The sequence below is a fragment of the Echiichthys vipera genome (assembly GCF_963691815.1).
Source record: "Echiichthys vipera genome assembly, chromosome: 1".
NCBI lineage: Eukaryota > Metazoa > Chordata > Actinopteri > Perciformes > Trachinidae > Echiichthys > Echiichthys vipera.
In genome coordinates, this window is record NC_139826.1 from 30,858,671 (window position 1) to 30,871,550 (window position 12,880).

Consider the following 12,880-nt stretch of genomic DNA (forward strand, 5'->3'; position numbering starts at 1 on the left):
AGACAACTCTGCGATCCACACCCTTCTTAACCATTAAGTTCTCTGTATACATGCTCTGTGTGACCATCCAATTCACAGGTACTCAGATAGCTATAACGGTTGATCTCATTTGCTGCAAATCCAGTGTAAAATTCATTGTCTATAAAAATATTGAGATTTACTTGAACATAACCTTCAGACTATGTTATAATAAAAACTCCAGATGTCCGTTGCAGTTGCACAGTGGGATGTACTGTATAAATATTGTATAAAATAAGGCAGTCTTTTCAGTAGGATAAACCAGATACAAAAATTTCTGGGAGAAAAAATTTTCAAGTCCAAAATGCTTTCACATATATTTCTGCTGTTGTCAAATGTCGAGCGGTTTACAGCATTAAACCAAGAGTAAGGGATTGTTGCAACAATGAATACACACACACACACACACACACACACACACACACACACACACACACACACACACACACACACACACACACACACACACACACACACACACACACACACACACACACACACACACACACACACACACACACACACACACACACACACACACACACACACACACACACACACACACACACACACACACACCTGATGATCAACAATAACAGCTTATTCTACAATGCAACATCCCATCCCCGGACAAATCACTGAGACGTAGACATTTCTAATATTGTTTACAGTGCAATACAAAAGTGTTCATTCAAACTGGTACTGTACTTTGATAAGAAAATAAAAATGTTTAATATGGTAATGCTTCATATGAATAATAATAGTTGTGAATTTTACGAGAGTTATAGTAGTATTTGTCTTCATCAGCTTTGGCTTTTCTCTTTCTCTCTCTCTCTCTCTCTTTTGTGAAATTCATTTTGTTCTTATTTATCGACTAATTCATTTATGAATTGTAATATAGAAAATATGGAGCATCTAAGAAAAATTAACATACCAAATCATCTGTAATTAGTTACCTATGATCATGATGTTGAGGTGTTTGTCTCTCAGCGGTGGCCTAAAGTAAAGATCCACTCCCTGACCCAGAAAGAAAGCATCCCCTCCCACATGTCTCTTATGACAACTACGTGTCAACTTGGATGTGTTTCTAAAGGACACATGAATATATTGCCAAAAAAAGCAGAAAAAAAAAAGCAGTGGAGTGTTCTCTCATGGTGTGACCTCCAGGGGCAGAAGGAGTTGTCCTGCCTTGCTGCGAGCACATGAGGTCAAAGGTGATTCTATGACCTGACGTGGATTAGACCACACTTCCACCCACTCCTCCAGTGTTGCTCGCTCCTTCAGTAAACAAGCAGTTCTTTACTCAAACAGAAACTTCACAGGCAGACAGGAGTGTGCCCATGTGATAATTGAGGGACGGATGCTTCGCCAGCGGGCCTGTAAGGACCCTCTCTCAGTCATTTCACTTGACCAGCTACACTGCGAACGCCTGAGAGGCTCGAGAAGTTCATAAGGATGCTGCGTGTCTGTTTGTCGCAGTTCTCATCCGACAGGGTTGTAAAGCCACCAGTGTTACTGCTGCAACTGCCTGTCAGGAAGTCCTTCTGTAGTATCTGTATGGACGGACATGTGGACGCTCGGCGTGCTACAGAAGCAGGAGAGTGAAGGCGAGGAGGCCCTTTGGCTGGCTGGGCTGGCAGAGAGAGAGACGCCACAGCAGCAGAGAGGAGGGCTGCCCCGGACCGCAGTGTCCCAGAGCCGAACACTGCAGCGTCTACTCCGGAGGTGGTCGCAGGCTGTGCAGCTTCCTCTCGTCCAGGCCTTTCCAGTACTTAAAGTTATTGTCCAAGTGCTGCATAAGATTAGGGAGGTCTGCAAAAGCTGGAGAGACAACAGAAGAAGTTGAACCTCAATATCAGATTTGACTTGTTTTTAATGAATGTGATGGTTTTTTTTCATCACTATCTCAATAATGCATATTTTGTAAAAGACTTATACCAAGAACTCTGCCGATACCAAGTGCCGATCTGACACCAGTATTCTCTTTTTCCCAAATTGAAAATCTGTATACCTCAGTGTGCTCATTTTCATGTGAGGTAGCACACATTACTATGGCTGCAACTGAGCTGGTGGCCCACAGTGACTTGATGAATGTAACGGATTTAGAATTTTATAATGGTATTGACGAAGAAACTATAAATACAAAGTTTCTAATGAGGCATGGTCACGTTGTGGTTGTTTCCCCACGGGGAGGGTGCCCTTGTAAAATACATAGTGGAGATAGCAGAAGGGGAGAGGAGGCAAATTTATCCCTGGACTGTACATCCGGTCAGCCTGACTACTAATTTGACGTCCTCATACAACATACTCAGTAAAACGAAGTTTCTCAACATTACAAAACATTCATTCATTCATCTTCAACCGCTTGTCCCTGTCGGGGTCGCGGGGGGCTGGAGCCGATCCCAGCTGGCATTGGGCGTGAGGCGGGGTACACCCTGGACAGGACGCCAGTCTATCACAGGGCACATAGAGATGAACAGAGACAGACAACCATTCACACCTACGGGCAATTTTAGAGTCTTCAATTAAGCTAACACGAGCATGTTTTTGGACTGTGGGAGGAAACCGGAGTACCTGGAGAAAACCCACGCAGACACGGGGAGAACATGCAAACTCCACACAGAAGGGCCCCAGTTGGGATGCGAACCTTGCCACTTATAATTGTATTCTTAAGTAGGGAAATAATCGTCCATCCTGTGAGTTATTTGTGTTTGAATTGTGTTTGTCTACACAGATATCGCTTAAAAAACTTGATTTCAATAAGATTTCCTGTTGAAAATCGATTAACCAAATAACAACTAATTATGCAGATTCATATCTGTGTGTGTCTCTCTTGTGTTTGCATCATGCTGTGCAGTCTTACCATCCCATGCATCAAACATGTCCGTAATGAAGTAGTCTATGAAGGAAATCTGGGACTTAGGGATGCTACACGTGTTTCTGTCAAACACAGGCATAACCACCGGTAGACCTTGTCTCTTCTCCTCGTCCGTCTGCACCAGAGACAAACACACAAGTGATCATCATGGAGAATAAATACATAAATTACAAAAACAAAAAAACAAAACAGTGCAGCTGCTGCCGGCCATCTCCACACTGTTATTGTTTAATAATAATTACCTGTGCAAAATACTCCTCTGAGATGCGTCCGGCCCATTCTATACAGAGCTCCTGAGGCCTGCATGGATTGGAGATGTCTGCACACTTAATCAGCATCCGCTTGACGAGGATGCGATTCTCGGGGGATGTCAGAATGCTTTTGACGGATTCCTCATCATTGTTCCCCTAAAAAAACAAAAACAAAAAAGGTAGAGTGGGTCATCCTTAAATCTTCAAACACAAGATTGGAGGTTCGATCCTCGACTCCTCGTGTCCACATGTCGAGGTGACACTGAACACCCCAAATTGCTCCAGGTGGTTGGCCAGCACCCTTGAATGGCAGCTTCCTGACATCGGTGTTTGAATGTGTGTGTTAATGGGTGAATGAGAAGCTAAATTATCCATTTACCAGAAGCATAGCATTAGCACAAAGACAACTAAAGTTCTACATATTAACCACACAACTCCTTATAACACAGCAGCTGAATAACCTTAAAAATAACTGACAGCGTCTGCACATAAGCCAAACCGAGAAGATGAAATATGGCACTGACAGCTGATAAAGGTTTTCTTTATGGAGAAGGAGAGTCTGTATTCACTGTGTGTTCATCATGAGCTCCTGCAACACTTGCGTGTAAAAGAGTCCAGCATGGGTTGTGCAGTCACATGATTTGCAGCCTATGTTTCAAGATTGAATTCACTGACAATTACGTTAAGTAAAAGTATTTTTGCTAAACCGAGATGAGTGAGGTCTCTGTTGTGTTTGAGTCCCGAGGTTAACCGTATATGTGACACAAAGGGCAAAACGCTTTGTTTTTTAATCAACTAGACTTAACCTCCATTACATTTTATATCAAACACTTACATGTTCTGAAAGTAGATGTATTCAGCATAAAAGTTCAGGGGAAAATCGGCATTAAATCATTTATTCAGATCATTCCTGCCTTTAAAGGGCAAGACAGCTTTTAAATGTCTGTGTTGAGCATTCCACACACGGACGAGAAAGGTGGTACCAAGTTGTAAAATTCTCTCCCCACAAAGATATCTGTGCCCAGGCAACAACAGGCCACAAGTCCCCTGAACCAGTATCATCATCTCTCAGACCCTTAAACTATGATTCTGCGACAGTGTGGGACAGAATGAGATTCCAATAGTGTGTCTACCTATGCTCCTCCTGCTCCAACACTGATCTATTTAGAAAGAAATGCTAAAATTAGAATGACTATTTCTACACAGGTACGAAATATGTATATATAAAACATTTAAAAAGTGTTTCAGCATTTCTAATCTCACCCCATTCTCCTCCACAGCAGCCAGTGGCTTGTTGATGCTGTTGACAAATTTGTTGACGTGTTCAAAGTGTTTGGTCATCTCGGTTGCGAGCACCATATCAATGATGGCCTGTCGTAGTGTTCGATATTCATTCCTAGAGAGAGAGAGAGAGAGAGAAAGAGAGAGATTAGATGAAGGAGGGGGGGGGGGGGGGGGGTAACAGAGAAAAACAGAGAGAGTGAGATGACAGTGTGGTTAATAGCATGGGAACCCGTGTGAACAGTTTTCCCCTTCTGACTGCAGTGACAGTGGCCATGAATGGATGCTTTGTTCACCTTCCCCCTCTGAGGGGACCAGCACATGTGAGCTATTCTGCTTTGGGACTCAGATCACATTAATATCCTGACGCTGTCCGCATGCACACACGCACACACACGCACACACACACACACACACACACACACACACACACACACACGCACACGCACACACACACACACACATACTTCAGGTGACGTCTGTGTCACAATCTACTTCAGTACTAACAACATGAATTGTCTCGCTCTTTGATATTGCATTGATATGCAATAATTTGTAATAAAGCTAGCAGAGTTTGTAAGAAATGTTCATACATGCGACTATTTAAATTTACATTGATCTAATTTGGAATGAATTAAAGGAGTAGTTCAGCCCCCAATGAAATAAATAAAATATAATGATTTGCTCACCCTCATTAGTTTAGGTCTTTTGGAGACACTGAGGTAAATATTGGTTTCTTGAGCACACAGTGCACTAGGGCTGCTTGTTTTTGAATATCACCATATTTTATGATGTCATCACTCTTCAAAAGATGTTTAAATCCTTGAACAAAATCCTACATTTTAAATAAAGTGATTCATCAGATTAAATGAGTTAGTCTTTTAAAAAAATTTAATCACCTTTCATTAATTAATATAACTCGGCAGTTTCATCAACATAAACACATGTAAGGCAGCAGGCGGAGCCAATAAGGGCAAAAAATAATGAAATAACAATCGCGCCTTTAGGCTTATTGCAACAGAAATTATGCTTTTGAGTTACTGTAAATATTTGGATCAAATGAGTCGGAAACCACCAAATTCTACAAAAAGTATGATAATAATAATAATATAATGTATCAGTGTGGTCTAACCTTTATCTGAAACTGTGCAGTAATACCATGTTTAAACAGAATAAATAGACATGCAAAACAAAGACATGCACTATATGCCAAGGCAAGAACAAATAACGACAATCGCAGTTTTTTGTGGGTGATCTGCTTCTTGTGTCAGGACTCTGCTACCTTTCAATGTTTTTGAAGATGTTGCATTTATCGTCCCTTGTCGAGATCTGGAAGGCCAGTGCTGCATGGTGGCTCTCTAGCACAGCGGTGTCATTGTAGAGGATGGCCAGCTCGCTTCCTGCGTTGCACAGGAAGCTGTTGGTGCGGCCTGGGTGGTCCACATCGTGCACAGTTGCAGCAATCAGGGCAGCCACCTCGTCAATGGGATCCAGACTTTGCTGTTGAGGCAGATTGGAGCAATTGTTGAGCATTGAAAGGAGAAGTCTGATATAATACCACCTTGGTCTGATAGTTCTGAACGATAAACGAGGCCAAAAGCTGACACAGTACAACCTTCGACTACGTACACTAGACAGGTCACATCCCGCTATCAACACAACTGCGACGTGCATCCAGTTCAGCCAGCAGGTTGAACCAAGAAGTAGCTCTTCTTTGTGAAAGGCAACTGTGATTATTAGGATAATAACATTTAATGTTCACCCTAATTTAGCTGCATCTACAAAGGATCAAACACATGCACCTGACGTGTGAGTAAAACGTGTTTTATATGTCAATATACCGTATGTAAGCATTAAACAGCTACAATGTCATTGTATTTTTTATTTGAATAATAATTTTAAACCTACTTTTTAAGCTATCCTTTAAAAATACTGACATCAATATTAAAGTCTGATTCCGGCACAAAATCATCCCATGGTCTTTTTCAGCACTTACATACATCAAATAAGCCATGGAGATAGTTTTTTTTGTGTATGAACTATTCGGGAGAGTCGCTAACAGCCGTACGTGGCTAACACTGATTAGCTCGGGGCATTACGATGAAGGCATTAAAACAACTTTTTTAACCACAACTGCTCAAAATAACACCAAACCTCTGCAGTAGCATGAGAAGAGTCCCTGCACATTAAACAAAGCACCAATGAGCTCCTTCCTTTTGGATCGACTTTGATAATCAACTTGAATGGACTTTACTACAAGAGGAGCCGGTACTGGGGCAAGTTGGTAAGTCTTTCAAAACACTATTTTAATAAACTCCAGGTTCGGAAACTACATTTTTGGTGCTTCATTTTATGTATTCTTACCATGCTACTGCAGAGGTTTGGTGTTATTTTGAGCAGTATAAGTGGTTCCAAAAGCCGTTTTAATGCGTTCATTGTACACACGTGTGTTCGCCACATCCGGCTGTGAGCAACTCTTCCAGATTTGCCAAAAAAGGGATGGGGTGACACTTTAATAGAAATAGTTAGTTATAAATTCAGGTCATAACACCCCCTGCCTCCAAAAAATATAATAAAAATCCAATTCCTAAAATAATTAGCAACACAACAGACCTGTCAATAGATTTCCAAGAGTTCATTGACCTTGAGTGATGTTACTTCACAGTTCACTGGCTAAGCCAATGAACGATCACTCCGCAGAGATCAGAAATAGACAGTTTGGTAATCAGCTTAGCCAGTGCACAGCCTCAACTAGTTACTGAGCCACTGACACACTTGGGCAGAAACCACGACTCTCTTCCATAACGTGGGATCAGACCGGACACCTGACACTCAAGGCTGAGCTTGATAGTAGAAAAAAAAAAAAAAATTCTCGGTACTGTAAATGTTTGGGCCTGCGACCAAAGAAGTGAACGTGTGTAAACAAAAGGACAGCAGCCTCGAACACGTTAATGATAAAATCAATGTTGACTTTTGCAGCCGTGCAGTTTCTATCATCTAATCATGAACCCCCAGTTCTGTCACAATGTTTTTCTCTCAACCATATACAGTACAGTACATAACATGCAACAATTTAGGAAGCATTCGGGTTTTTTTGCATGCAGCACTGACAACAGTTGTTAACAGAGCTCAATGGGCAGAGTGGTGAGAGTGTGTCCAGCATACTGATATACAAACTTTCCTCCTTTCCCTACTGTATCCTGTGCAATTGTATATTTTCTTCTAGTACATTGCTACTCATCATGCGTGTATCACAATTTATCAGTGCAATTATCATAATATCTGTGTAGGTGAAAGGTGTTTATAGCCATTTTATGTGATCTTATTTTATTTTATTATTTTTGCCCTTCCTTTAGTCTTGTTTAATTTTTATTTATCAATCACTTTCCTTTTTGCTTTTTTGACCCTTGAGGTGCTTTAACAAGTGAATTTCCCCGGCGTGGGATCAATAAAGTTGTTGTCTTAATGTGACTGGTATCACACCGATCACATTATAAAAGAACGGAGCATTCACTGCCACCTTATTCACATATTTTCACGTGTGTACAAAAATATCTTCCAACTGATCTGAGACTTCAAAAGCCTCCCTGGTAAAAGCTAATGGTGGATAATAAGGCTGCAACTAATGATTATTTAAAATTTTCAGTCCATTGTTGAACCATGTGGTTCACAAAGTATCCATAAATAGTAACAAATAGTTTCAAAATGGCAAACACAACATCCTAGAAACCCAAGGTGACATTTGAAACAATGTTTGCCACTATTGTTTTCTCTCCATCACCTAATCAAGAAGCCTTTAGCATGAGCTATGCATCAGTATAAACATTCTGTAAGCACAACTCATGGCATGTTTTGCAAGTTTAGCATGTATAAGTGAAATTATTATTATTATTACTATTATTAATTATTAATGTTTGTCAATTTACCTTGACCCTCTCCTTGCAGAGAAAATACGCCGTTGCATGCAGGACATCAGCTGCATGAGAAGAGTTGTGGTAGGAGTTACTGGAGTGGTAGTTAGCTTCAATCACTTGTAGCCAGGAGCGCAAAGTGGCCTCAGGGCAGTTTAGGAACTCGCAGACCCCAAATCGGGAGAAGATCTTCATGCCCAAGTAGGTCAAAGGCCTGCAGGAGGATTCAGCACGGCAGGTTAACATAAACTCTCATCCCACCGTATCTCTGGTAGCTTTTAAGTGTGTTGTTGCCTCACCGTTTCATGGTTGCAGCCTCCAAGTTGACGATGTCAAAGTCCCAGGAGTCCTCGTTCTCCATGGTCTGAGCGATACGAGGGGGGATGTCATTTAAAGACAGAGGAGTTGTCAGGTGAAGGGGGATTTGGTGGGGCTCTGTGAGCAAAAGAAAGACATAAGAAAGGAGGCATTCAGATGAATAAATATAACTCTGAAACATAGCACAGCAATTCATCTCATGTCTTCCCTTTTCTTTATGTAAACTTACGTTTTGTGGCTAAGATGTATTCGTTTCCTGACAATCTGCGTAAACCATCCTGTGAAGAAGGAAGAAAGAAAGAAAGTGTCAAGGAGTGAGGTAGCAAGTGTCCCAAACTGTCCTTCATCCTTTTTGAACAGACACATTTGGAGTCCAGCTTTAGAGTTCATCACATCACGCCTGTCATTGCAAGGGCCTTCAAAATACATTTGGACAGTGAAATTGTTTAGATGCTATGAGACATTTGCTCTGACATCAGATCCGTGTGCTCAATTAAGCTGCTCGAAGCACCAGCACAGACACAGACTTTACAGTAAAGAAAGCTGCGTGAGACCAGTCGTGTATCAACCATCACAGATGTTTCATTGATCCTCATCACAAGACGAACGATAGTCACAAGTTAGGGGGAATTTTCATCAGAAAAGTAGATTTTAAAAAAACACCTCAGAGCACCAGAAGAATCTGGACAGATTAAGGTCTAAATTGTCATTTTAGTTAGTTTCCTATTATATTCCTATGGAGCCTAAGATCCTTGAACCAGGACTGGAAACTCAACAGCTCATTCTCATGTTTTCTCCCAAAAAGACACTAAAAGGGACCTATTATGCTAATTTTCAGGTGGAACATGTTTATATGATATCTGAAATGCTCTGTTAAGCCCAGTCTGCACTGATTGGTCAACGTTTCTGGGTCTCCTGGGACCTGTGCTCTTGCCATCTCTGTACCATCTGTCACTGCAGCCGGGGACTGACTGTAACAGAGTATGGCGGCAACTTTCTATCTTGAAAAATCACCAATGAAGGCCTTTGAACCGAAAATGGCACAACCAGACATGTTCCAGCAGTAATGTGATCCGAAAATGAACATTGGCAACCAAGATTACAAGTTTCCCTGACATTAGCATGTAGCTCCGTGTAGCAGTGTATGTACTGTAAACACTGCAGTAACATGCCTAAAGCAGAGGGCCATATAAAGAATACAGCATGCGTTGACGTAAGCTTGAGCCTGAACATCTGATGCCGGTCGTTTTTGCTCACAGGGATCACTTTTCAAATAATGTGTACCGCATTATTTGAAGCTTTGGACACATTTAATATAAACACCTGACATTGTAACATTATATATAAGACAGAAAATAAAGAAAAAGCATAATAGTCGTCTTTAATATCTGTGTTTATCCCATTTATCAACGTGACTAAATGTCTTTGCTGTACTTTGACGAAGTTGCAGAAGGAAAAAAGCATTTTGACTGAAGCAAGAGCGTAACATAATACAACAGTAGAATGAATAAGAGGGAAACAAAGACACAGATTTTCCATATAAACACTTTTACGAGTGTTCTTTCATCCGTGCCATGACACAATATTTTGTTATGTTGACACCTCACATCGTTCCCCCCACTAACACGCAGAGGGAGTGGAGGGATGAGGCAGCCAAGCTGCGCTTATTAATGAAACCAATATGCAGTTTAGAAAATCATTACCATATTTATGAACTGTAATAGTTGTGTCAAAAATGACGCCATGATCATTTATATACACATGTCAGATAATCTACAGTCAATTATTCCATTATGACATTTGTCTTCCCCTGGGCAGTGCTGCATGCTGGGATAGCAAATGTCGCTCATCAGTGGGGTAACACTTCATCACCCAAATAATCAGTGGTTAGAAGTATAATGATCCGGCTCTTCTAGGACTGGGATTTGCATCAGCTGTGGATAATCGACTATGTGTTCAGAACTGGGAAAATACAGATTGATCAAAGTATTTTTAGCCACACTAGCGGAGTGGCTCAAAACAATGTCAGTCGGCTAATCAATCCACTCTCCAGAAAAAAAGATCTGAAGAACTGCCACGAACTTTTATACAGACATTCTTGCTTCTTGCCGGGTGAATTATAATAACTTTCAACCATTAAGCCCTTTCCTTTAGTGCCATTATCAGGTTTTTATTTTTTTTAATTATACCAGACTGGCATCATCACATAAGTAGAGAAACAGGAGGTGCATGCAGAATAGCTGTTCTGTCATGGGTTAACCAAGGTTTTCACACTGAGATTTGACGCCAATAATGTAAGTGAATATTCACGGTCAGTGTGGTAAATCTCTGAATGACGCTGGTCACAGTTACTAATGATGGATATAGTCTGAGTGGGAGGCTGCTGCAGTCATACAGAACAGCAGTCGTCAACTAAATGTCAGCTGAGCTGAGATCAAACAGTCGGCTATTAGCTGGTTGGTTATTTACAGACTAACAATATAAAACAATATATCTCATCTGTGTGTTGTTTCATTGCTCCACTTGGACGGGGGAAGACTGAAGGGACGTGACAGAAGAACAAATGTTTGGATTATAATTTTGATAAGTTTACATGCATTTATTTTTTTTGAATTTGAATTTTTTTGAATTTGAATTTGAATTTATTTCCTGTTTAACAAACACTAAGGTTGTCAAAAGTATCGATATTTCAATACTTTCCAATACCATGTGTTTCAAAATAATACGACAACTGATATTATCGAAAGTATCGGCGAATCTATTTAAAAAAAAAAAAACAGATCTACAGACAGATTTTCAACCCAAGGAAGCTCAGATGAAACAACAGGGAAGAAAATCAACTGTGTGTTGGTTTGTGTTCGGGGACTTTTTCTGAAACAGCACGGTGTGTGTGTGCAGGTTAGTAATAGAAAAATGTCAGAAAAAAGTTACCTATTCAGTGTACCACGGACTTTTTTGTTTTCGTCGTGTTATCAAAAGGGTAAAGAAGAAAAGGGGATCGCTTAGAGTTTAAAATTCTGGTACTGTGACAACCTTACCAAACTGAATTGAGATCTAAATTTGAATGGCACGTTTCCTACTTTGTGTAGCACAAAGTGCCTCACAGAAAATAAAAACAGAACAAAACAAAAACAAAACATACACAACACCAGGAAACACCATGAAAACCCAAATATCCCACCCCCACAAATATACACACAGAGATACACAACTACATACACACTCACTGTAAGATCTTCAGGTTTCTATCAATCCCTACATAAAAGCTGTGTGGGGCGTTTGGGAAGTATATACTGTATATATGCTGGTCTATACTTGAGTTTATGACCAAACACCTGCAAATCTGATAACATTCCCATCGACCCTTAGTATTGTCACCGTGAGCATGTAGCATTTAGCTCAACGCTCACAGAGCGGCAAGTCTTATTGTAGACTTTTGTCACTGCAGTCGTCTTCAACTACAGTATCAACTACAGCTTATCAAAAAAAACTGTTTAAATGTGTCTCTCGAAGAATAACTGACACAACTAGCAACAATGAAACTAAAATGTATTGTTATGTGGTATGAAACTATGCCCTCAGGCTATTGTTTGTCACTAATAGTTTAAATGATTAAAAAACACATAAAAATAAAACACTGCGCACATTAAGATCTCCGCTTCTCTCAAATAACCTTTTTGCCAGTTTGTCAGTCATGGCAGGCCAGTCCTACCCAGTCATTTTGGTTTAAGATATATGCATAAAATGGGCGTTAGTGAGTACATGGGTGTGTGTCGCAGAGTGAAATGTTTACTTCACAAGTGAAAAAGGAAGAGGAGACTGGCTCATCTTTGACCCGAGCATTGTCTCATGGTGGCGCTGCCTCTGTACACACTAGTTATTTTAAGACTTTCTCCCAAGAAAGATGACAGCTCTTCTCTCAATGTTCACTGGGTCTTCTGAGTTCAAACCCAGCACACCTCACCACATCAAACACATACAAATACACATGCAACCAGGCACCTCTTAAACCAATAAATACCCATCTAACCCCGAACCTACTTCATCAGCCTTTATCATTTATGCAGAACAAATGTGTAAGACTATGTGTAACCCCTCTCTGTGCATCCAGAGTGTACATGTATGACTAAAGCTATGCTTATTCATCTGATCCAAAGAACAGGATGTTTCCAGGCCTGTGGAGTCGAGAGGAAGAGGTTCATGTGAGTGTGACTGTGTGCATG

At 40.7% G+C, this 12,880-nt stretch overlaps 1 protein-coding gene across 1 annotated transcript in view; it reads right to left on the reverse strand.

Moving 5' to 3' along the window:
• Window positions 1–537: 537 nt before the first annotated feature.
• The window catches only part of pde8a (phosphodiesterase 8A), a 55,599-nt gene continuing 43,256 nt past the window's right edge, over window positions 538–12,880 (reverse strand). The window contains exons 15-22 of the mRNA XM_083915337.1: window positions 8,887–8,935; window positions 8,639–8,774; window positions 8,355–8,553; window positions 5,711–5,928; window positions 4,411–4,543; window positions 3,139–3,303; window positions 2,882–3,011; window positions 538–1,839 (exon numbers count right to left, since the gene is read on the reverse strand). Of these exons, the coding sequence (XP_083771463.1) occupies window positions 1,733–1,839; window positions 2,882–3,011; window positions 3,139–3,303; window positions 4,411–4,543; window positions 5,711–5,928; window positions 8,355–8,553; window positions 8,639–8,774; window positions 8,887–8,935 (1,137 nt within the window). The 3' untranslated portion in view covers window positions 538–1,732. The remainder of the gene's footprint in view (window positions 1,840–2,881; window positions 3,012–3,138; window positions 3,304–4,410; window positions 4,544–5,710; window positions 5,929–8,354; window positions 8,554–8,638; window positions 8,775–8,886; window positions 8,936–12,880) is intronic.